This window comes from Tachysurus vachellii, chromosome 4 (genome assembly GCF_030014155.1).
Source record: "Tachysurus vachellii isolate PV-2020 chromosome 4, HZAU_Pvac_v1, whole genome shotgun sequence".
NCBI lineage: Eukaryota > Metazoa > Chordata > Actinopteri > Siluriformes > Bagridae > Tachysurus > Tachysurus vachellii.
In genome coordinates, this window is record NC_083463.1 from 31,116,871 (window position 1) to 31,142,542 (window position 25,672).

The window sequence follows — 25,672 nt, forward strand, 5'->3', positions numbered from 1 at the left end:
GTGTTGTACTGGTGTACTGGTGATGTACTGGTGTACTGGTAATGTACTGGTATGCTGGTGTTGTACTGGTGTACTGGTGATGTACTGGTGTTCTTTCTGGGTTGTATATCCCCACATCATTCCCTACTTTGGCCCTGACCAGGATAAAGTGGTTACTGAAAATGAACAAATGAATGAATGAATAATTAATAAATAATGAATAATTTTCCCAGAGAAATGATTATAATATAAAATTCGAAGTCATTTGAAGTAACGTTTATTTTACGTTTTGTGCGTTGTTTTTTTAAGGCTGCCAGTAATTATGGATGACTGTATTAACAATTTTAAATTTAATTCTACAGTGTGAATGTTTTAACTTTGACACTTTTTTCTATGTAAGTTTAAAAAAAACCGGATTGTCATTTAATTGGTCAGTTATTTGAACTAGCTTGATGAGAAGTGGTGAGAGTAGTGGAAGGGAGGAGGCTCTCTCTCTCTCTCTCTCTCTCTCTGCCTCTCTCTCTCTCTCTCTCTCTCTCTCTCTCTCTCTCCCTCTCTCTCTCTCTCTCTCTCTCTCTCTCTCCCTCCCTCTCTCCCTCTCTCTCGCTCTCTCTCTCTCTCTCTCTCTCTCTCACTCTCTCTCTCTCTCTCTCACGCACACACTCACACACGTTTCTCTCCACGCGAGTGCATGCCGTACTGGAGGTGCTGAAGAGCTCCCGGAGATCAGCGGGAATCCCGTAAGTCCAGTGAAGCCCAGCAGGAGGATTAAATCCCCCGGTTTGTGTGGAGCGCGTGTAGAAGTTTCCCCCGTGGGTCCCGTCGTGGGACGTGGATGCGAAAAGAATGTCCATGGCTCGCGCATTCAGGACGTGTGTTTGTCTCGCGCTCTTCTCCACGCAGGTGCTGTGGGTGACGTGCAAGAAAGGTGAGTAGGATTAAAGTGGAGGATTTCTATTAATCATATATGTGATCATATTATGTTATGTTATGTGTCATTATTATTATTATTATTATTATTATTATTATTATTATTATTATTATTATTATTATTATTATTATTATTATTGTTGTTGTTGTTATTATTATTATTTTTATATAATAGTGAGTATGTAGTAGAATTATTTATTTATTTGTTTGTTTGTTTGTTTGTTTACATTTCTGGGTAAATAGTATGCTGTACCTCATTTCATATCCACTACTTACATGATAAATAAACTCAATGTGAGGTTTATGTTCCTTCATATTCGGTTTGTGCAAACAGAAACATTTTTGAAATGTTTTGCTTGTTTACACGGTTGATCATCTTTCTGAAACGTCTTAGTATATGTGTGAGATTTACACACCGTCAGGGCTTCTGGGAACCCAAACGACGTGTAAGCACAAGACATTTCAACAAACACGGTTTAGAAAAACACCTCCGTAAAACTGCTTCTTTCTCGTCCGGTAATTCAGCACATTTTTCGATGTTTTTGTTGGTTGTTTAAAGAACAGGGAAGTTCTGAGTAAGTCTGTGGTTTCCAGGCTAATATTTGAGTTGGATTTGGTTGGATTTCACTCAGGTGCACACACTTCCCCTTCAGAAGAGATGCGACCATCCGGGACTGTGTTCTCCAGGTCAAGGCAAGCGAACGTGCCTTAGATTTAGAAAGATGCTTCATCATGAGGAAGGTATAAGTCTCGTCAGATAAGTGGTGAACCTGTAACTGAATCTTTTGAGCCTCATGAAGGTGCTGATGACAATAAACCCATCGTTTTTTTTTCCTCTAACCTCTCCGAGTTAGAATCGGACCTTCCCGATGGACCATCCTGGGCCGTGGGTTTTGCGAAGACAAATGTTTATTCGCAGAAACACTTTTTCTTTATTGCTGAAAGCTTCCAGATTTGTTCCCAGACCATGGTGGTTTTGGTGTCTTCTGAGCTGATGCTTATTTGAGATTGAGGCTCAGGAGAATGAGAGGTTTCTTACAGGCCTGTGTTTACCGATGCCAGGTTTTAAAAGGCTGCCAATTTTGGTTAAGCGCGACACGCCCAATCATCTAGTGATCCGTGTGTGAATCCGAGCTTAAAGGAACATATGTTCTGTTATACTAGAATACATGCCTAGTTTATTATTAACCTGTATTAACCCCCTGAACTTACCTTTATACCTTCACACATATGACTGAGTTTAATCGTGGGGTTTAATAACTGCTGGTTTGTTTTTTCCCCCTAAAATACGAGCTAAAGATGATACATACAGTATTGACTCCAGATTGTGCATCCAGATAGAAATATCACCCACTCAAGAGACGTGAATATGTGAACAGTCACAGAGATAAAAATGGCTCATTGTAGTAGCATAATGAACCGAAACTCTTCTGTTATTATGGTTTCTCCAGCAGAAGATAATTGAAATGGTGACGTGACATACGGCTAAGTATTGTGACCCATACTCAGAATTCGTTCTCTGCGTTTAACCCATCCAAAGTGCACACACACAGCAGTGAACACACACACACCGTGAACATACACCCAGAGCAGTGGGCAGCCATTTATGCTGCGGCGCCCGGGGAGCAGTTGGGGGGGTTCGGTGCCTTGCTCAAGGGCACCTCAGTCGTGGTATTGCCGGCCCGAGACTCGAACCCACAACCTTAGGGTTAGGAGTCAAACTCTCTAACCATTAGGCCATGACTTCCACTTAAGGAGTCTCGACTGTCAGTTTACACTTGATAATATGAAGTGCTGAAATCTGACGTTTTTTTTCCTTTTTTTTTTTAAGGAAGTCCTTCAACATGGATAAAATAGAGTGACATGTAATCTTCAGCAAATTGCTGTGGGATTAGACAAGAAACACATTTTGAACCTGCTGTTATAGGATATAACAGAAAACCTGCTTGATTATTGTCCTGTAACAGCAGGTTCCTACATCTTTAATTCCTTATTTATCTTATTATTCCACTGTTTATTGAGCCTGGTGGTTGTAGTGTTAAATCCATCCATGTCCATGTGAGTTTACTTCACTACTTTCTTTGAAGGCTTCTGACAAACAGTAAGGAAAGGAAACAAAGTGATCAGTTAGCTCTAAATAAGAAAAAAACGAAGCTACACGCTCGGTAAGAATCTGAACGTGTATCGCGCATACTTCAGAATCATGGGGCTAATTACGTTAAACGCTGCATGCAGACGGAGGGTGTGTCTTTTCTTTCAGGCAGAAATAAAACCAGAAGTTAAGCTGAACGTATAATAGAGGGCTTTGTGGTTTTCCCCAAAATAACGTCTGTGCTCTCCCACTAAATTGGTACTTTGCAGTTTACTTTTTTTTTTTGAAACGTCGGAAAGATGCAGTTTTATATAGGTTTCGGTATAGGCCGAGTGCTAGAATAGCAGGTGGCTTGAGTTTTCAGGTTTGTTGAACAACAATATAAGCAGCACTAAACCTCGAACGGTTTACCCGTGAAACTAAAACATCAGTCTACAACAATGGGCATAAATTCATTAGGTAAAAATAAAAAAAACATCACCGCCGAATAAAAATAAACCGATCTGTCAGCAAGAATTTTACACCAGGAATTTTAGACCCAGGTTTCTGACACACGTGAGAACACGATGAAAGTGAAATCCTCTCCTGAGTCTGTAATGAGACGAGCGATGCTTATTTTCTCTCTGTGAAATTATCTGTGGTCTCTCTGAGCTCGACTCAGCGCCAGGCCGTGAGTTATATCTGTCTGGCAATGAACCAGAAAATCACAGACAATCCCAGATTACACAGTTTAAAAAGAGACATGAAGAGCTCAGAGGCTGTCATCTACTGTGTGTGTGTGGGGGGGTGTTACAGAAACCATGAATTATACACGTGAGGATGTTTTGTGGTGAGAGTGCTATGACTGCTATTCATATTTTTTTTTACAGTTTCCTCAGGCTTCGGTGTTTGAGAGCCGCTGATTATCCTGAGTTGATACCTGCTATTACTCGGGCCTTCATTATTTAATTTGAAGTCTCTCGTGTATAATTGGTTTTGCACACCAATCCAGTTACAAAGAATAAGCCACCTACAGTAAGCCTAGATCAGCGTGCCGCATAGAGACGGATCTGGAAACGTATGGAATCTAAAATCACTGGTTATCAGTGATTATCACTACTCGTTTTCTGGGAATTCTGTCACTGACGTACGGCTGCTACGGGAATCAAGTACAAAAAGTGTCGTGCGTGTGCATCATTTGGTCAAACCAGAGTTGACAGAACTGAGAAAAGTTTTTTAAAAACGTTCTGACCAGGTCTGGTTCTCATGAAGGAGGGGCAAGAAAAACAAACATGAAGGACACAGTGTAAAAAAAAATAAATAAATAAAAAAAAGAAACGTTAGCATTTATGACATTCTGAATGGAAAACATTGCATTAGCAATATTTCAGTGGTAAAAGGGTGTGTGAAGGCTGGGTGGAAACAGAACTCTGATTGGGGCTTGGCTTTTGGAAAAGGTTCAGATATTAAAGGTCATCTTTCTATAATATTTAATATTTCGAGCATGGGTGGACAAATCCGTAGCGGTCAGTCAGACGAAGACACACGAAGAACAGACAAAGACAGAAAAAAACTCTCTTCATTATGGCATACAGTCACCTTGTGGTTAAACATATAAAAAGAAACTAAAGACATTTTGTCCAAGGAGCGAACACGACGTTCTACACGACCGCACACTCGTTCGTTTCCTTTAGTCTTTATAAATGCTTAACTTAACCAACTAGCTAAACTAGCTCACAATACGTAGTAAACGCTAGCTTACGATAGCTATCAATTTTCGCCTAAACAAATAAAATATAGTGGTGTTGATCGGGGCGGTTCTAGGGTCTCATCTTTAGGGGGTTTTAGCCCTCAGTGAGAATTTAAAATAAGAAGAGTTTTATATTATATATTATATGACTACATAGTAAACCAAAAGTTATGGTATTATTTAAAATGGCAAAAGTGGACACCAAAATTTTATGCATGATGTAATGATGTCGGTCTTGAATCAAATCAGTTCAAGTATGTGTGCATTCTCTACAAACAGTGTGTCCAATGAATGAAGTCATTAATAAATAATATTCACAAGACAAAGACCAAATCAATAAATGTTATTTTTATTTAGTATTGAATGCATTGTTTGCGGGGCACGGTGGCTTAGTGGTTAGCACGTTCGCCTCACACCTCCAGGGTTGGGGGTTCGATTCCCACCTCCCCCTTGTGTGTGTGGAGTTTGCATGTTCTTCCCGTGCCTCGGGGGTTTCCTCCGGGTACTCCGGTTTCCTCCCCCGGTCCAAAGACATGCATGGTAGGTTGATTGGCATCTCTGGAAAATTGTCCGTAGTGTGTGATTGCGTGAGTGAATGAGAGTGTGTGTGTGTGTGCCCTGCGATGGGTTGGCACTCCGTCCAGCGTGTATCCTGCCTTGATGCCCGATGACGCCTGAGATAGTTCGGATAAGCGGTAGAAGTTGAATGAATGAATGAATGAATGGATTGTTTGCATTAATATTTTGTTTGTGCTACAACTCTGGTAATAAGAATAGTGACATTTCACTGCTTTTGGTTGCCGTCTTTGCGGCTCTCCGCCGATTAACGTTATAGATAAACGTCTCCAGCTCTGTAAAAAAAATCGCTCTTGGATCAAACTGATAAATAATTTTCATGTCCTGCATTTTAACGTAATTTTTATTGTTTATTTATGAAAGTAAAAATTATACTTTTAGTTTTAGGGTGGCTGAGATCACAGACAGGGGGGCTGAAGACACCCTAAAAAAGGTCTAGAACCCCCCCTGGTGTTGACTGACGCTTTCATGTTAATAATAAAGACATATTTGTTAGAGCCTAATGTACTGCTTCATTTGATGTACTGAGCGCTCCAACATCTGCCCCTTAAACATCTGGGTCTGGTTTGGCAGGAAATCATCAATAATCAAATTCTTATTCTTATTAGAGGCAGTAGATTAATATAACAAAGTTTAAGTATTTCTTTAATTCACACACACACACACACACACACACACACACACACACACACACACACACACACACACACACATACACTAGTCAAAACCATGTGAATGGTTCTGTAACAAAGCTCCACTGAAAGAAGACAGTTCTTCTCCGTCCTGGTCATACACCAGCTCGCCTCCTGTCTCAGACGAGAGCCTCGGTTCTTTCCTCTGATCAGGATGAAACCTTGATGTGGTTCTTCGTGCTGCCTCGACTCACAATCCCAGTGATGCTGCCTCGCCAGCTGCAGAACTTAATCACAGGGTGGGGCAGATGTTTCGGGTAGCGTTTTAATGACGGGAGGATGAGGGCCGTAAAGATCAAATGACCTGGATTACTTCTACACAGACAGGTAGACTAAAAAAAAAAATGCTCTGTAGGGATCATATTTATATGAAGTGGTGTAGGGCTTGTAAACAGTAAGAACATTAATGCAGGAAGAAAATCCAACGTGCAATATATGAAAATATATGAAAGCCACCTTAGAAGAGGATATTTTATCATGTGCTAAATTATAGAGCACATTTTTGTACCATCATTTTTACGATCCTGAATGTAACCACTAAGTACTGAGTAGAAATGAAGCTGTAAAAATAACCAGTAGTTCAGAATCCCTGACTCAGTCCCTGACTGCCCCCTTGTGGTTAAAGACTGGCACTGCGTTCCGAGGTCCTCTTATAATAATTAACTATGATTTTCATTCATTCAATTCATTCATTAATTCATCTTCTACCGTCGGGTCACGGGGAGCCTGTGCCTATCTCAGGCGTCATTGGGCATGAAGGCAGGTGCCAACCCATCGCAGGGCACACACACACACACACACACTCATTCACTCACACAATCACACACTAGGGACAATTTCCCAGAGATGCCAATCAACCTACCATGCATGTCTTTGGACCGGGGGAGGAAACCGGAGTACCCGGAGGAAACCCCCGAAGCACGGGGAGAACATGCAAACTCCACACACACAAGGCGGAGGTGGGAATCGAACCCCCAACCCTGGAGGTGTGATGCGAATGTGCTAACCACTAAGCCACCGTGCCCCTAACTATGATTTATAAATAGGAAATTAATTAACCGTTTGATAAGAAAAAAATAAAAAATAAAATATATATATATATATATATATATAAAATAAAGTATTATAGTATAATATGATAATTATAGATTTTATTTCAGCTCAAGGTTTCAGGTTTTAATTTTTGTTTTATTCGAGAATTACTGCTTGATTTTTTTTTAAAATATAATTAAATAAAAAACATTTTTTATTGTGCTGAATTTGTCTTTTGACATTATACGTAATACATAATAATGATTCTAATTGACTTCCAAGTTGGATAAAGGGGGAAAAAGCACATTTTTTTATGTATAATTTGTATTCATTTCTAAATAAAAGCACATTTAAAGCTATTTAAAGTGCTGTAGCTGAAATCCTGCCTCGTGTGATTTGGTGTAATTACCTTCTGAATGTCAGATTTAATTGTTTTGGGCCAAAAGAGAGATGTTCAAACCTAAGCAGAGTCTTACAGCGCACTTCCAAGCTTATACTAACGCTTATATGATTACATGTTATGGTTGGGGATCTAAATATGGTGCAGTAAAGACATCTTCTTTAAAGTTCAGAAGGTTCACAAAAACCCTTTGAGCAAGTGCGTTTTCATCCTAAACACTTCTCATGATGCTCTTCTTCTCTCCCATCAGCTTCACCAGAGAGTCAGACCAGCTGTAAGGATGGAGATGTGACCCACGAAACCAACGCCATTTGGAAACCAGAGCCATGCCGGCTGTGCGTGTGCGACAAAGGCAACATCGTCTGTGAGGACATCCACTGTGACAAGCTCAAAGACTGTGAGCATTTCTACGTCCCGGAGGGAGAGTGCTGTCCCGTGTGTGAGAGATTCGCCAGCGCTCGGGGACGGATCGGTGAGCAGTACTCAGTACTCAGTACTCAGTACTCAGTACTTGTTTTACTTTCTGGCTTCAGGAGGAAAGTCCTGTATTCATTTCATTTACATATTTACATCTACATCTACATATTTACATCTACATCATTTACATCTACATTTCCGGCATTTAGCAGACACCTTTATCCAGAGTGACTTTAGGGTTAAGGGCCTTGCTCAGGGGCCCAGCAGTGGCAACTTGGTGGACCTGGGATTCGAACATATGACCTTCCGGCTTGTGATTTGGGATATGTGTAGTACATTTCTGAGGACTTCACTCTCAGGAAGAACATGTCTTTGTCATCAGTTATGATCAGATTAGACATGAATCAGATCAGGTTTTGGATCAGATTAGATCATTTTTATTGTAAAGCAAGATATGATGTATCCCATGAGAGACCAGATAGAGTCTGAAACCCTGTTTGGTTAACGTTCTATTAACAAAACAACTTTAAATAAATGTACCTATTTTTATTAACTTATATCCTATGGTTTATATATATAGTTTTTTTTACCCTGAACCCTGAACTCACACCGTAATCTATTCCTATGCATTCTTTAACATTATAACAGTCCATCAGAACCTCCATCACCTCCATCATCACCCATCCCTAATCCATCCTAAACATTCACTTCACGATGACGTCTAATCTTTACACTATTACAAACTATTTCTGTACCATCAGAACTCATCACAGCACCATGATAAACCTTTAATCTATTCTTGTACCATATCTATCAGTATTATTACCTGTGCTATAACTGTTATAATCTATTACTATACATGTATAACCTGTTACTCTACCATAATGAACATTTTACAGCATTAGCAGGTGTACAAATAAGATATATTAACCATTATGATACTATCAATAACAACACTTTGTTATATGATTATAAATGTTCATGACTATATCGTTACAGTAACATGTTACTGTTATATACTATATCATTATAATCATTACCGTAACAGTATATATTACTCGTGCCTGATACCGTACTATTATAACCTGTCGTTACATCACCATAACCTATTATTATACTAATATAATCAGTATTATTCCAAATATAACCAGTTACTAACCTTTAACCATGTCATTATAACTTCTCAGTGGAATCTGTCACTATGCCGTCATACCGTTATAATCTGTAAAATTATAATACACCGCTAACCGTTAACGACGTCTGTACGTCGCGTCGTCTCGTGCTTTATTATTATTCTGTTATTAACTGATATAAGATGTTATAACATGTTCACTAAACCAATCTTAACCCCTGCTTTTTCCTTTCATTTTCAGAGGTGATGGCTCTCAAGGTATAAATATATATGTACACACACAAACACATATTATAACTCATTAATATATCTAAATAAATATAAATAGTTTCATGGTTAGTTAATAAGCTGTACTGAAAATAGAACTCTTGATATTTAAGGGTGAAAAAGGAGAACCAGGAGATATTCCTCATGTAAGTATAAAACAATAATGTCTTATAGGAAGAATATCTGTGGATTAGTTATTATTATTATTATTATTATTATTATTATTATTATTATTATTATTATTATTCCTGAAGTGTCTCTGTGTTGTTTCTTCAGATTGTGGGACTGCCTGGTCGACCGGGACCGATGGTAGGATTTTCCGCCTTATTGCATTAATTTATTGAAATGTATTAATACGTTGCTTAATATTTGACCGATTATGCCTTGTGTTTAACAGGGAGCTCCTGGGCCAGCGGGACGTGCAGGATATCGTGGCTTTAAAGGAAGAAAAGTATGTTTCCAAAATGTGAAAACACACCAATGGTGTAACAGATCTGATTGACTGTTACAGCGATGACAGCTGTTCTCTTTTTAAGGGCGTGGCCGGTCCACCCGGGTTCGATGGGATACCAGGTGTGCCAGGTATGCCAGGAAAACCTGGTCCGGAAGGACAGACTTCATTACCAGGGGTGAGTGTTTTGTCCTCCATTGGTAAGGAGTTACATACAAAAATTACTAATTGTGGACAAATCAGCAAAACGAGCTCAAAGAGTTGTCCTGAAACATTTCTATCTATAGGAACTGCTTTGTGTTTAGAGAGTACAGTATGTGTAAGATTTTGGACTATCTTTAGGGTGTTCTCCATAATCTTTGTGTATCTGGGTAGAGGTGTGTGATTGCTGAGTCCGAATCAGCTCTAAAAGATACTTTGGGTTTGTTTGCTGTTTGGTTTTACACTGTACATAATGAAACTAGGACCTAAGTGATGCCCTGCATTCACCATTGAATGGAAAGTCTTTCCTGTGGCCTGGAACCTACGGTGAAAATGGACCTTCTTTCCCTTCCAGTCAGTCACAGTCACAGTCACACTAGCTGGTTCCCAGAAAATGTGGGACACAAACTTTTTCAAGTGTGCATAGAAACTCTTTAAAATACTTTATGCAACACGTCTGGTGTGTATTTTGTTTTATTAATCATTGGTCAAAATCTACAGAACAAATCACGTATCTATAAAACTACAGCTCTGACCTACTGTAGACGGTCTGTCGAGCGGGTCGTGACTACGAAAAAATAATCTGGAAACGTAAAAGCAGCTTAATCCACACACACAAAATTTGGCTGTTCTTCTAGAGGTGTAGCTCGTTCCAAAACCTTTAGTTTCTCAGTCGTTTCTTTTAGTGCCATTGTTGAGATCCTTGGCTCTATTTATATACACATGAGATCATGAAAAAAAAAGGCTGTGTTTAGAAGTATTTAGCATTACTTGGAGAAGGAGACAGGATGGGCGTGGATGTCGAGGGAATGTGCGAGAGCATGCACATTTCCATTCCAGTTGACTTTTTATATAAACAGGAAACGATGCATGCCTTACTCAAGCCTAGATTTGTGCACACTCACTGTTTTGGAGGTGCCAATGTCCTAAATACAGTGTTTACGTTTAAAATGTTCCTGCTTCTCAAATCTTGGGTTCTTTTTAATGATTGTCGTCCCGACGCGTTGTTTTGCAGAGTCAGTTTGGATCTCAGATGGCTTCAGGTTTCCATGATGCCAAAATGGGAATGTCAGCAATTGTCTCTGGCTCACCTGTAAGCGGTTTGAATATTAAACATCATAAGATTCGGCGCTTTGTAGACTAACTATAATACTCGACTTATCCTGTTTATTATTATTATTCTCTCAATTGTCATTTGTCAATAACTCAATAATTAATCTGAATCAGGGTGAAGCAGGACCAAGAGGACACCCAGGACCCGCAGGTCCACCCGTAAGTCATATAACACATATAAGCAGCTTACGTTAATATTGTTCCGACGATGTAAACATGATCTCTTTGCTTTTTTGTGTCCTTCAGGGTCCCATGGGAGCACAGGGCACCCCTGGAGATGCCGGTGATCCAGGACAAATGGTAAGAAATAAAGTTAGCTTTATTGTAAGTTTCTATCTGAATGGGAAGAACAGTTACTGTGTAAAGCTTTAAAACGTTATTGATTAGGTCATGGGTAATGAATAGGCTGTAAAAGCTGTAAATTACGCTACCTGTTGTCACATTTGAGTAGATTCGGAATAAACGTGTTGAGAAACTGTCGTCTTTTATTTTTGATGAATCCTCACGCGATGTTGGGTCGTTAATAAGACCAGAGTGAGTAAATGAAATAAAATTATTCATAAAGGTTTTTAAAAACTCTTTTTTTTTCTTAAGAGCAATCTTCAGCTAACTAATTTACATAAAAGTCATGCGATCGTTTTTTTTCGTACGTTGATCCGCTCTGTCACATTAGCACCGAATGCCAGTAGAAATTGCTTAAGACTCCTCATTGTCTTTAGGAATAAGGCTCTGTTATAATTACGATCTTTACTTTTATTGTTTTTTTTTTTTTTTACAGGGTCCTTCTGGCCCAAGGGGTCCAGATGGTCTGTCTGGAAAACCTGGTCAAGATGTACGTGTGTAAATAAACCCAGTCCTACACTGTACAGCGTTTATAAAGTAAATGACCTAAAGTACTGTAATTAAATTATCCGTGATCATCCTTTATTTTCTTCTTCTTCCCGTCTCAGGGTGAACCGGGAGAACCAGGAAAGAAAGGAGAAGACGGTTTTCCAGGATCAGCTGTAAAGCCACATCTTAATGTCATATAATTTTTTTAAAAATTATTTATAATCTCATCCTAACGCAGTGATATTTTCCTTCATCCTTCAAGGGGTCTCGGGGATTCCCAGGCTTACCAGGTCAACCAGGAATGAAGGGACACAAGGTGAGATTGATTGCTAATTTCTGAAATCTTTTAAATATAAAACTATACAGTAAGCCAGATTTGGGTTAAAGTGCATGCATACATAAACCAGGTTTTAACGGTTTCCTGATATTAAGGATTTAAATCGTGACAAGAATTTTGATCATTTCAGGGATACGCAGGTTCACACGGAACGAAGGGAGAGCGAGGTGTTGTTGGTTCAAAGGTTAGAGACACGCTGTACAACTATTTTATGGATGTGTTATTAAATACTGTACATTTTGTGTGTATTACGTACTGTGCGTTTTGATTTCAGGGTGCATCAGGAGGTCCTGGTTCGATGGGGCTTGTCGGTCCACAGGTATACTGCGATTCTGATCGTTTTTGGGGGAAAAATCAAAACAAATCGAATTATTTCTCAAGTGAGAACTCATTAACGGAGTGGAACTGAACATTTTTTTAGGGTCCACCAGGATTGCCTGGTGAAAGAGGTCGTAGCGGACCTACCGGTGCTGCGGTGAGATCATTTATGTCATTTCTATAATTAAATACTGAGGTAATACCAGTAAAATACTATAAACAATTCAGTACAGCAGAAAATACTGACTGTACTGCAGATTATACTGTATGCTCAATTCAATAAACAGTACAGCTAGCTAGCAACAACAATTAGCTGCTAACAGTTTACCTGACACAGCAAAGGAATTTCGTCTGGCACAGAATTTCTTCGTTTTTTTTCTGTGTTCGTTATTTCCGAGTCATCCTAAATGATTTAAAGTGATTTTATCCAGGCAGGGAAAGTGAAACAAGTTAAAACCTGAGGTAAAATTAATCAGCATTAGGTGATGTTATCTAGAAAAGTGTGCTAGCTAGGATGACAATTTAAACATAAAACATACAGTATAATTGTTTTGTTTTTTTTTAAATGTGTTATTCAGGACTGTTAACCGTTGATTTTATTTTTCTTGCTCTCCTTGTACATTATTTAGTTTGTTTCATTGTGTTATTGTGTATTGTGTTTATTGTACAAATTGACGTTTTTGTTTTTTTCGTATGTAAACCCGAAACGATTCCTTTAGTAAGCGCAAATGAATCTTTTTTCTTTTCAATGTTTTTTTTTTGTCTTTCAGATTTATTAAAAAAAGAGCATACAAAAATTCTTAAATAGTTTAATAGATTCGATCTAACTGTCTAAAAGTTACTGCAAATTTACAAGGTCGTTGTTTAAGCGTATTTAAGCGTATTATTGTACTGTTGTGTCATTTTGTTTAAGGTTCACTGTTTTCTTTTGTTTTTCTGCAGGGAAAACGAGGAATGGCAGGAAATCCTGGAACGGCAGGTCCATTGGTATGTCTGTTCTAATAGCTTACGATCCAATAAAACCATATTAATCCACTAAACCCAGAAAGTTTAAAAGTCCTTGGAGCCTTTATCGGTTTCCGGTGACGTTTGTCTTTTTGTATTTCTGACAGGGTCCAATAGGGATCCCAGGAGCTGCAGGATTTCCAGGCAGTCCAGGAATGAAGGTTTGCACTTGACTGTTTTATTTCTAATGCTGTGCAAATGTTTATTTCATTCAACTCATTTCAACGTCAGCTATTATTCAAGTTCTGCTCGTTGACATGGATTGACTTTTTTTTTTAATCAATTTTACAATTGTAGAATTTGCATTTTAAATGAAATATTATTCCTTCAGGATTCAGGTGGGAATAAACCCTCTGTAGGTTTTCAGTCAATTGTACTCTATTGCATGTCATTTTTGTTTTCTGCCCATTCGCAGGGTGAGGCAGGACCCACAGGCCCTCGAGGCGCCAGTGGAGCTCAGGGACCCAGAGGGGACTCAGGGAGAGTAGGCTTACCTGGACATCAGGGCAAACAGGTGTGCTACGTGTTAACACTTATCAGCTACACTCCATATTTGGATATTTTGCGATGCACGTTATTTATCTAAATGTCTTTATATCCAGGGTCTAGCAGGAACGGATGGTGCTATGGGAGCTAAAGGGCCATCTGTGAGTCCAAGGCATTCTTCCTGCTATTTTATTAAGTGTCAATAAAGTAATGTGGTTTAATAATATAATGTAATTTATTTTGCATCTAGGGTGCGCCTGGTGTGCAAGGTTCTGTCGGACTGAATGGTCAACCAGGACCACCTGGACCACAGGGAAAGACAGGACTTGCTGGGCCCAAAGGCCAATTGGTAATGATGTACTAATTTTTGCCAGTTCAACTTTCTAACTATAAAGGAATCATTTAAACCGGAGCTGGACCTTTTCCAGTAGTAACCAGTCTAGTATCAAAGGTTTTTACTTAAAAAAACTGATGAATACCATTTTAAAGGACTATGAAAGTAAACAGAGGTAATGGAGCCATGAATCAATAAATATTCCTTGCATTGTTGCAGGAAGATTAATATTTAATTCTTACTTATTTGGTATAAGACACTACATGTTTGTATTTTCGTGTCGTAGGGTGATGCTGGCATAGCTGGACTCAAAGGAGAGCCTGGAATTAAAGGAGAAGTGGTGAGTTAATAACACCAGATAGTTCAAACAATAGTTGATCGAATAAATGAGATAATTAAAATCATTAAAAAGGGGTTGGCGGGTGTTTTTGATAAAGCTTGTTTATGTCACAGGGGCAACCTGGACCTCAGGGAGAGATGGGTCCGATGGGAGAGGAAGGAAAACGAGGACCCAGAGGAGACCCGGGATCTGTGGGGCCGCCTGGACCTCCTGGAGAGACAGTGAGAGAAATGATTCACTGACTTGCTGTAGCCTCAGACACTTTTTTTTTACTCCAATCTGGCAACAAGCTTCCTGGATCTTGAAGGCTGCAGTCTGTTCCACATTGCATTTGGAAAAAAAAAATGGTGATGTAAATATCACCCTGAAGTCTGACCAATCAGATTAAAAAATTCGACAGCTATTTGGAATAAAAATTATGAAAGCAGATTACGGTGAATAGATGAAGTAATCCTGTGTTTACCAAAGGAATGGTCTGTGGTTCTTCGGTCAAATTGCCCCTTTCTTTAAAACTAGATCGCAAATTGATTGCAGTCTGTGAACTTCTGTGTATCCGTGAACTTCTGTGTTATTTAAACTTACAGTTATTGCATTGAATTGATCTGCTTTCATGTCTTTAGGGAGTTCCAGGTCTTCGTGGCTTTCCGGGTGCAGATGGGTTACCTGGACAAAAGGCAGGCCAAGTTCTGGTTTTATTTAAAAAAAAAAAAAAAAAATTATAATTATCACACTTTTATTCCTATTTCTGCTTTGCTTGTTAACGGATTGCTGTTACAACATCACCAGGGTGCTATAGGTGAGCGTGGGGTTCCAGGCTCTTCTGGAGTTAAGGGTACTGCCGGTGATCCGGGCCGTCCTGGAGAATCGGGTCTTCCGGGTGCGAGGGTAAATAAAGATCAGTGTGACTTTTATTATGCGAAATTGCAACACCATTTTACTTCATGACATTTTTTATTGCTACCTCTTAAGGGTCTAAGTGGTGTTGCTGGACCTGATGGACCGGAAGGGAAAATTGGACCTCAGGTAACTCGTTACATCATGAACTTCATGAAGACTTTTCTTAAATACTCAAAAAGACACCTGCAGTCAGTTTGCCTTAGCTTTCGTCTACATTAAATGCATGTGAAAGTGTTTGTTCTTTGTATTATGAACTCTTTTAATTGTTGTCAACAGGGAGCACCAGGAGATGACGGTGGTCCTGGACCTGCTGGTTCAAACGGAGGCAGAGGTCCACCAGGATCTATGGGTCTGCCAGGCCCGAAAGGATTCAGTGTAATCAGACATCACTTTTAGATAACGCGCTAGTAAAAGATAACACCTTTTATCAAGCCACTGGATAATTAAGATATGTTTTTTTTTTATCGGGACACCCAGGGCGATGCAGGTAAAGCTGGAGAAGCAGGAACACCAGGAGCATCAGGACAAAGAGTAAGTTTCTCATACACTTAGCAATTACATAGGGTATGGGTAAGGATATGAAGGGAAACTATGTTAACATCGTTCTCATGGAAACTGCTTTCATCTTACAGGGTCGCAATGGAAAAGATGGAGAGGAAGGACCCGCAGGCCCTGCTGGACCGCCTGTTCGTGACATTTCAGGCTGTCATGATATATCAGGGTTTGTTTTCTTAATACATTTGTACTCTTTTCTAACAGACTGAAATATACGATCTTTCAGGGTACAGCAGGAAAACGAGGCGAACAGGGTTCTCCTGGCGTGACAGGCTTTCAGGTGTGTAACTAATTCATAACAAGTGTTCCTTGTTCTCTTACTAGCTACTTATATACAGTACAAAGCTAGCTACAAATGTTTGGCAATATAATTACAATGTCTTTTTAGAAAATCGTTTAATCTAGCTATTAATTGGGCGTAAATATTCATTGCTAGCTGGCTGGTTCGTTGGCGTAGCATTTTTATCTATCTATTTTTTGCTTCGTAGTAGCAGTCTATCTATGGATGTTTTCTCTAGGTTAGCTAGCTAGATTTATTTACAGCTGAATATTTACAGCTAGCTGGATAACTAATAACGCTGTTGGGGGGTTGGTGAACTGCTCATTTTTCTTAAAATAGTGAATTCACTATCACTGTATTTGGGGTAAATGCTTTACAGCTCGTTGGCTAGCTGTTATGGAGTTTAATGGTCTACTAATTTAAGTTAATAACTTTAATTAAATTGATCTGGTGTAACATTCACTTCTCAGGGTTTACCTGGACCCGCAGGTCCACCTGGAGAGCCAGGAAAACCGGGTGATGTGGTGAGTGCAGTATTGTTTATTGTTAACATATTTTTCCCTTAAGGCAAAAGTGAAATATTTCTCTATACATTGCATATTTAAACCATCGTTCTTGTTCCTTTAGGGAGTCAATGGTGAAGAAGGTTCTTCTGGTCAGACTGGACCAAGAGTAAGCTCATACTTAATTTACTATTTGTTGCCAGAATTAATACTGTATATTTTTAAAAAGAAGTCATCATTTTACCCCTCAGGGTGAGCGTGGAAGTCCAGGAGAGAGAGGACAGCTAGGACCTAACGGCCTTCCTGGGCCTAAAGGCAGTCTCGGGGCCCCAGGACCTGATGGACCTAAGGTAGTCTAGAATGTTATTAGTTAGCTTTAAAACGATCAAAATGTATAAAGATAACGAACCTACAGTCAAATTAAATAAGAAAATAGTTTTGACTTAAAACATGAAGGATGATATATCACTGTTTTTGTACATTTTTTGAATCCTTAAGGGAAGTTCAGGACCAGCAGGGAAAGTCGGAGAACCAGGTCCACCTGGACTTCAGGGAATGCCGGGAGAGAGAGGGACGCCAGGCATCAGCGGACCTAAAGGAGACCGTGTAAGTGTAACAGTGTCAAGGTTTAGGATGAAACTGAAAGTAAATAAGAAAATAAATAAATCAAACCTAAAAAAAATAAAAGTCTTAATAAATGATCTTATAATAAGAGTGAGCCTCCGGACAAAAGCACAGAGACGAGTGTGTGTTTTTAGCGTGAGTGCATGAATAAGGGCAACACACAAAGAAACGGATGTGATTAAAATGTCAGCTTCCTTTGTTCGGTTTTTGAATATTTCAAATGTTGGAAACTGAAATACGGAAAGGGGGCACGGTGGCTTAGTGGTTAGCACGTTGGCCTCAGACCTCCAGGGTTGTGGGTTCGATTCCCGCCTCCACCTTGTGTGTGTGGAGTTTGCATGTTCTCCCCGTGCCTCGGGGGTTTCCTCCGTACTCCAGTTTCCTCCCCCGGGCCAAAGACATGCATGGTAGGTTGATTGGCATCTCTGGAAAATTGTCCGTAGTGTGTGATTGCGTGAGTGAATGAGAGTGTGTCCTGTGATGGGTTGGCACTCCGTCCAGGGTGTATCCTGCCTTGATGCCCGATGACGCCTGAGGCACAGGCTCCCCGTGACCCAAGGTAGTTCGGATAAGCGGTAGAAGAGGAATGAATGAATGAATGAAAAACGGAAAAGAAAATTTCCTGGCTTAGTAATTTCAAAAGCTGATGGTGGTTATCTTATTATCTCAGGGAGCAATTGGTGAGATAGGAACTGAGGGAGCTGCTGGCAACGATGGTGCTCGGGTGAGTAATCGTAATAATACTAAAAAATCATTCCGTTTACATTCTTGATAATATATATAGTCCTATAGCCACTTTTTAAAATATATATATTTTTAGGGTATTCCTGGTACCACTGGACCTACCGGACCAGCCGGAGCTCCTGGAGAAAAGGTTATCTCTGTTTAACCTGTTTTATTTGTTATACATTTATTATTTCTAGGTTGCCATCCATGTGACTATACAAATAATGTTACTAATATATTGCTAATTCATTTGTTTTCAGGGTGAAGCCGGACCCAGGGGACCTTCTGGACCACCGGGTTCTAGAGCAGCTTCTGTGAGTGAGCCGTATTTTATAGATCAGGAGAGAGGATGTAAAGTTCTATGGAGATCATACTGTATAATAAGCTTGTTTTGTATTTCAGGGATCTCCGGGTCAGCCTGGTCCTCCTGGATCAGCTGGATTTGCCGGTACTCCTGTGAGTTTATAATCTCATTGATTGTCTAAAATTCTTTTCTCTTGTCATTTTCGAACGATTTTATTATGTTTTTTTTTTCTTTTGCCAGGGTGTTGATGGTCAACCTGGTACAAAAGGAGAACCAGGAGAACCAGGTCCAAAAGGCGAGGCAGGGGCTTCTGGTCCTCAGGGAATGGCAGGAAAACCTGGAGCTCAGGTAAGGCATGTTTAAAGGATAAACGTCATTAACTTTAGACATGGTACATTTCTTGCTCATGTGGTCTTTATAATATGTCACAAGACGTACACATCATGAGCCAATTCAATTAGCTGTGTGCATCAATGTATGATCAAATCACGTTTTGTTGATTATTCGAAAACGAGTCAAAACAACATTAAGGGGCTGTGCGTTAATCTGTTAATCTTTTTATGTCATTTATGTAAGTCATTACATAACATTCAAATACATCATTGTTGAGAAGCCTGCAATAAATGTCCATTGAACATTGGTGTTTATTTTTCTGTAGGGAGCTTCTGGTGTAACTGGACTGAAAGGTGCCAGGGGGAGTCAAGGATCTGCTGTAAGTCCCAGCATAAAGGTTTCTGAAGATACTCTCAGTTCTGTCAAACCTATCCTTTTTAATTCATTCTTTTTTGTGTTCTCAGGGTTCCAGTGGTTTTCCAGGATCTCCAGGACGTGTAGGACCCCCAGGCCCTGCTGTGAGTGTCTCCACAAAAGAGTTATTGCTCACTGTATTTAACATATAGTTTTTAGTGACAGAGTTTCTAAAGCCCTATTCGGACGGGATTAGTTTTACGTGGGGACGTGGAGCAATGCAATTTTACCTCAGGACGTCTGTAATATTGGCCAATTCGCACGGGACAAGACATCTCAGTAAAACTAGCAGAAGTGGGAGGGGTAACTCGCTTTACGCACCACAGTAACCTCCTTGTCGTCGTGTGCGTATGACGTTGCTTCCTGTTATCACGTGCGCAAACAGACAACATGGCGCCTCCATGCTTGTAAAACGCGCCGAATTTTACCGTACATATTTACAGCGGGTCTATTCGGACGGGATTAGTATTACCTGAGGTAATTTTTACGGACCTTTTTACAGAAGGTAAAAGTCGCCGTAATCTTTACTGACATTGTCCGTAATGATTACCGAGATGGCACATTCGGACGGGACTAAAATCACAGAGAAGCTCTGGTAATAATTACTTTACCCCCACGGCCCCACGTAAAACTAATCCCGTCCGAATAGGGCTTAAGAAAAGTAAATCTGAACCTGCTAAACTCCAGGGTCCCAGGAGTTGATGAGAGAAAGAAATTGTTGTAAATAATTGTAAACACATATAATTTTTGTACTACACGTCCACATATTTTTCAGGGTCAAACTGGAGAGCCTGGACCTCAAGGACCCTCAGGAAAGAAGGGTGAACCTGGAATACACGGAGAACCAGGAGGCGTAGGACGACAAGGTGAGCGAGGGAATGCTGGACCTGCTGGAAGCCCTGGAGATAAAGGCGATTCTGGAGAAGATGGACCACCGGTAACTCATCTCCACCTCACAATATTAAACGATCTTGACATTTTTGAGTACAAGCACTAAAGTGCACCAGATTCTGGCAGAAAAAAAAACGAGCTTTATCTCTAAACATACGCTATCAAGTGTTTCTGTCCACCAGCTACAGTGTGTGTGATTATGTTCTAGAGCGGGAAATTAGGTACTAATTGTTTTAATTCCCTTTTATTTTATTTTATCAGGGCCCTGATGGACCTCCAGGACCTGCAGGATTGTCAGGACAGAGAGGGCTGGTAGGCCTGCCCGGTATGAGAGGAGAGCGTGGACTGATGGGCCTTCCTGGACCTGCTGTAATTTTCACATTTTTCACATCTTAATTGGTATTAATGGGGGGCACGGTGGCTTCGTGGTTAGCACGTTCACCTCACACCTCCAGGGTCGGGGTTCGATTCCCGCCTCCGCCTTGTGTGTGTGGAGTTTGCATGAAACTCCCCTCTCGGGGGTTTCCTCCGGGTACTCCGGTTTCCTCCCCCGGTCCAAAGACATGCATGGTAGGTTGATTGGCATCTCTGGAAAATTGTCCGTAGTGTGTGAGTGCGTGAGTGAATGAGAGTGTGTGTGTGCCCTGCGATGGGTTGGCACTCCGTCCAGGGTGTATCCTGCCTTGATGCCCGATGACGCCTGAGATAGGCACAGGCTCCCCGTGACCCGAGGTAGTTCGGATAAGCGGTAGAAGATGAGTGAGTGAGAATTGGTATTAATACCTTAGTGCTTAACTAATCAGCTGTAATCCTTCTCATTCAGGGTCCACCTGGAAAACCTGGCACCAAAGGTCCTCAGGGGGTGAAAGGTGGTATTGGCCATTCTGGATTACCTGGATCTGTTGGAGATAGAGGAGATGCTGGCCCACAGGTTTGGTCTTTTGACTTGTCAGGCTTACGCCAGCCAATATAATGTCATATCCATGTGTTTATATTGTACTTTACTGTTTCAAGGGTCCTGCAGGAGCAGATGGAGGTCCAGGAACTGATGGTACCCGTGGAGTCAAAGTAAGAAAAATTCAGTCTAGAAAATTCAGATTCTTATTCTATACTTTGAATATGATGCTTTAGGATAATACGTGATTTTTTTTTTTTTTAGGGAGATCGAGGAGAACCAGGTGCTGAGGGTCTTGCTGGACCTCAGGGAACCCCAGGGACACCTGGACCAGTCGGAGCTCCTGGAGGTGCTGGATTAAGAGGGGCCAAAGTGAGTAATCTCATATGGCTAATGCCTGTAATCCTCAACTTTTGTACATAATAATGTAATAGATTGATTTTAAACATTGTAGAATTTTAGGAAAATGTTTTTCTTGATTGCAGGGTGCCAGCGGTCCAGCGGGTCCAGCCGGCCAGCCAGGAGTCAGAGGAAAACAGGTCGCATGTCTAAGTATAGGCTAACAGATACTGTTAGATACACTAAGTCTATAAACCCTTAAATCGCAATGCATTCATATTGCAGCGAAGTGAAACGCTACCTTCACTAGCATATAAATAAATGTGATTAGGGATCATCAGAGTATTTTTTATCAAATATGCTCTGCATGAACACAGGGACCTCAAGGACCACAAGGAGACAAAGGAGAGAAAGGGCTCGCTGGTGAGAGGGGACAGAAAGGTCATCGTGGCTTTTCTGGACTTCAAGGTCTCCCAGGAGCAGCCGTGAGTATAAGATGATCATAGAATTCTCGGAATCTCATTCAATAAAGTTCAGTGCTGGTTTTTCCTGAAAGAAAGTAAGACTGAATTTTTCTGAACGAAGGGAGCGACAGGAGACGCGGGTGAAAGAGGAATCATCGGACCGAGTGGACATAGAGTGAGTGGTTAAAGTTCTTTTCAGGCTGTTTGCTACAAATGCAAGTAAAATAAATGTAAAATATTTAGACTGATGTCTTCCGATGTTCATTATCATTAGGGACCTCCTGGGCCTGTCGGACCTGCTGGTAAAGAAGGTGAGATGGGTTCTCCTGGAGCCATTGGGTCTCCTGGAACTCGGGGCAGCCCAGGAGATATTGGACCAGAGGTGAGAAGCTGAGTAACTAACTGCACATACGAGTGAAAGAATTGACCATCCCATTAGCTGCAAGATTTTTTTCTTTCTTTATTTGTTCTATCAAGGGCCATCAAGGAGAACCTGGCCCTCCAGGCCCGCCTGGCCCTCCTGGACCCCCTACTACTATTGAGGATGACTTTGATAAAAACCCAGACGATGGCTTGTTTGAAAGTCCAGCGCCTCCACTTCCAGAGTACAACAAGGATGAGGCAATGCCTGTTAACGGCTCTGGTGTTGTCCACGTGGACAGCAGTGTCCATGCTTCACTGAAGGCTCTGGGCAGTCAACTGGACAGCATAAAAAACGCAGACGGGAGCCGTCTTCATCCGGCGCGCACCTGCCAGGACATCAGGCAGTGCTATCCCATGAAGAAAAGCGGTGAGGAACCCACAGTCGAAAAAATTCACAAAGATTACTGTTGATCTGAGGTTTGCTAGAACTCCTGTCCATCAGAATCACTTCTGTGGGTCATGATGCTGTTAGAAAAATCTAGACTGGCTACTTTTTGTGGTAATAAAGGAAATTTCTTTTATTCCAGTTAACAGTTGGTAAATAGAATGCTGCTATAAAAACCTTTGTGCTTGACCGTAAGGGTGAATTCATCCTCACTGTTGTCTCTCATCTCCGAATGTGCTGTAGGTGAGTACTGGGTGGACCCTAACGAGGGAAGTCTGAAGGATGCAATCAAGGTGTACTGTAACATGGAGACGGGGGAGACCTGCGTGTCTGCAAACCCTTCTAGCATCCCACGCAAGAGCTGGTGGAGTTCCCGCTCCGGCACGCCGAAACCCGTGTGGTTCGGAGCCACAATGAACAGAGGAACAAAGGTCGGTTAATCTAGAATGATGATAGTTCTACTAATTTCTACTGATATACACTTTTAAACTACAAATCCTACATATCACACTATGCTGTAAGTCAGATTAGAGCATGATAGATGATACACGTCTATATGTCTATAACATTAGCACATGATAGGATCAAGTTAGGGGGGCACGGTGGCTTAGTGGTTAGCACGTTCGCCTCACACCTCCAGGGTTGGGGGTTCGAGTCCCGCCTCCACCTTGTGTGTGTGGAGTTTGCATGTTCTCCCCGTGCCTCAGGGGTTTCCTCCAGGTACTCCGGTTTCCTCCCCCGGTCCAAAGACATGCATGGTAGGTTGATTGGCATCTCTGGAAAATTGTCCGTAGTGTGTGATTGTGTGAGTGAATGAGTGTGTGTGTGTGTGTGCCCTGTGATGGGTTGGCACTCCGTCCAGGGTGTATCCTGCCTTGATGCCCGATGACGCCTGAGGTAGACACAGGCTCCCCGTGACCCGAGGTAGTTCGGATAAGCGGTAGAAAATGAGTGAGTGAGAAGATCAAGTTAAGTGCAGATCAGTGTTAGTTCATTTTATTAGTGTGGAAGATTCAAATTTCAACAAATTCACAGTGTGTTAAGGCAGTCAAGACTAACACAGAAGTGCACTTAGATTGATCCAATCACGCTCCAGAGCTGAGATCTTGTAATATATGTACATAGTGTCATGTACTGTATTTTGTTTTTAATTCCTGTCTCCTATTAAGTCTTTTCACAGTCTGTCAAGACCAGTGTTCAGACCAGTGTTCAGACCAGTGTTAATCCAAAAAAAGATGCTGTATCAGAGAGACGCTAGAACTGTTACATGCCTACATGCGTTAATAATATGACATTTTTTGTCTTTCTTACGTGCCCAGTTTACATACGGAGACAAAGAAGATTCTCCCAACACGGTGGCTGTGCAGATGCGGCTCCTGCGTCTGCTCTCTAAAGAGGCGGTACAGACGATCACTTACCACTGCAAGAACAGCGTCGCTTACAGAGACGACAAGAGCAACAACCTGAAGAAAGCTGCTGTGTTAAAGGCTGCCGACGGGACGGACATCAAAGCGTACGGTCACAACCGGCTCAAGTACACGGTCACCGAGGACGGCTGCTCGGTACGACGCTGACACGTCCACACGTACCACACGAACACACTGCAAGCATCAGCAGCAATGTTCTCTACTTTATTTAAGATATCATTCATAATTATTCTTGTAGTCTGTCCATATTCAGGATTGCATCCACGTCCAAGCCATGACTTTATATCACAGCTGGGATTTATTTGAGCAGTCTTAACACTGATTAACACTTAACACTGACTAACATGCGGCTAATAAATCCTGCATGGCTGATTTGTCGGATGTAATCTCACCAAAGAGCAAAGGTTTATGGTCCTGATCAACAAATCTTTGGTTCACTTTAATTACCGACTCACCCACAGCACTTAATTTTCAGTAACATTACACTTTACATTAGTCAGAAGATACCTGTGTGTGTGTGTGTGTGTGTGTGTGTGTGTGTTGGCCTGTGAAAACCCTTGGCATGCTGATATTTTGTGTATTTATATATTTAAAACTTATATCATCCCGTCTTGTCATCCGTGCTCCGTCCTTATTCCTTTTTCTTCTCCATTTTCTCTCTCAGAAATCCAGCAGCGAGTGGAGCAAGACGGTGTTTGAGTATCGCACGCAGAAGCCCACCAAGCTCCCGGTCATGGACATGGCGCCGGTGGATGTGGGTGGACCCGAGCAGGAGTTTGGGATCGACGTCGGGCCGGTGTGCTTCTCGTGAAAAAAAACAAAACAACAACCAATGCGACCCTGTGATCCTTCAGATAGCTGCTGATGCTAAACATCAAGTCAAAATAAATAAATAAATAAATAAATAAATAAATATTCGACACTCGTTAAGACTTCAGCTCTGCACCGATGCAGTATTTATTTTTCAAGACCGTTCAGAAGTCACAAGCAGGATGAGCCACGGCGGCGACTTTTTCCCCGCGTTAATGATCTTTTAACGAGGAATTCCTCTAGCACGGGGTGTACAAATATCCGACAGACTGTGTGTGGACCTTTTAATTTATAATCCACGTGCCTCCGGGCACCGCTCTGTACGTCATACCAATAAAAGAATATTATTTTTAACGGAAAAGTACACACAAAAGTTTTAAGTCACCTTTACACACTTGCCTCGTTTTTTTTTTTTCCTTTTTAATTATTTATTTAATTTTATGTCAATTCCGGTGGGTTGTTATAAGTAATTTATACAGTAGATCTGTTTCCATAAATTGGCATAAATATTTCTCGTTTGTTGTCGAACTGAAAAAGTCGAAGCTATGAATTTGGACCTGTGTGTACGCTTTATTATGCGCTACCTCTCGAGAGATGGTGTTTCTGTCGATAAGGGACCGGATTAACACACAGTAATCGGTGACCGTACGGCGTCTCATTAAAGAATGACTGTATTCATTTTGGGATGTAATCATTGATATAAATGCATGACTTTCTTTGCTGATATCTTTTTTTTTTTC

General features: G+C 41.0%; 1 protein-coding gene across 1 annotated transcript; it reads left to right on the top strand.

The window, feature by feature from the left end:
* Nucleotides 1–664: 664 nt before the first annotated feature.
* Nucleotides 665–25,656, top strand: col5a2b (collagen, type V, alpha 2b). The gene is made up of 54 exons (XM_060868914.1): nucleotides 665–907; nucleotides 7,681–7,902; nucleotides 9,221–9,237; nucleotides 9,360–9,392; nucleotides 9,523–9,555; nucleotides 9,644–9,697; nucleotides 9,783–9,875; nucleotides 10,914–10,991; nucleotides 11,126–11,170; nucleotides 11,258–11,311; nucleotides 11,790–11,843; nucleotides 11,962–12,015; nucleotides 12,105–12,158; nucleotides 12,310–12,363; nucleotides 12,454–12,498; nucleotides 12,601–12,654; nucleotides 13,440–13,484; nucleotides 13,610–13,663; nucleotides 13,918–14,016; nucleotides 14,105–14,149; nucleotides 14,239–14,337; nucleotides 14,609–14,662; nucleotides 14,776–14,883; nucleotides 15,283–15,336; nucleotides 15,449–15,547; nucleotides 15,632–15,685; nucleotides 15,836–15,934; nucleotides 16,037–16,090; nucleotides 16,192–16,245; nucleotides 16,341–16,394; nucleotides 16,865–16,918; nucleotides 17,022–17,066; nucleotides 17,149–17,247; nucleotides 17,396–17,503; nucleotides 18,192–18,245; nucleotides 18,342–18,395; nucleotides 18,508–18,561; nucleotides 18,650–18,703; nucleotides 18,792–18,899; nucleotides 19,210–19,263; nucleotides 19,349–19,402; nucleotides 20,074–20,235; nucleotides 20,451–20,558; nucleotides 21,013–21,120; nucleotides 21,204–21,257; nucleotides 21,349–21,456; nucleotides 21,570–21,623; nucleotides 21,801–21,908; nucleotides 22,009–22,062; nucleotides 22,162–22,269; nucleotides 22,365–22,677; nucleotides 22,939–23,126; nucleotides 24,015–24,257; nucleotides 24,787–25,656. Exons 1-54 carry the CDS (start codon nucleotides 826–828, stop codon nucleotides 24,931–24,933), a joined length of 4,491 nt encoding a protein of 1,496 aa, XP_060724897.1. The 5' UTR covers nucleotides 665–825; the 3' UTR covers nucleotides 24,934–25,656.
* The last annotated feature ends 16 nt before the right edge of the window (nucleotides 25,657–25,672 follow it).

Excerpts from the sequence above, each read along its gene's own strand:
- col5a2b (XM_060868914.1), top strand. The coding sequence starts at position 826 with ATGTCCATGGCTCGCGCATTCAGGACGTGTGTTTGTCTCGCGCTCTTC. Across the intron at positions 15,337-15,448 it reads ATGGGTTACCTGGACAAAAG|GGTGCTATAGGTGAGCGTGG; the intron begins GCAGGCCAAGTT and ends CAACATCACCAG. Across the intron at positions 18,246-18,341 it reads CTGGCAACGATGGTGCTCGG|GGTATTCCTGGTACCACTGG; the intron begins GTGAGTAATCGT and ends ATATATTTTTAG.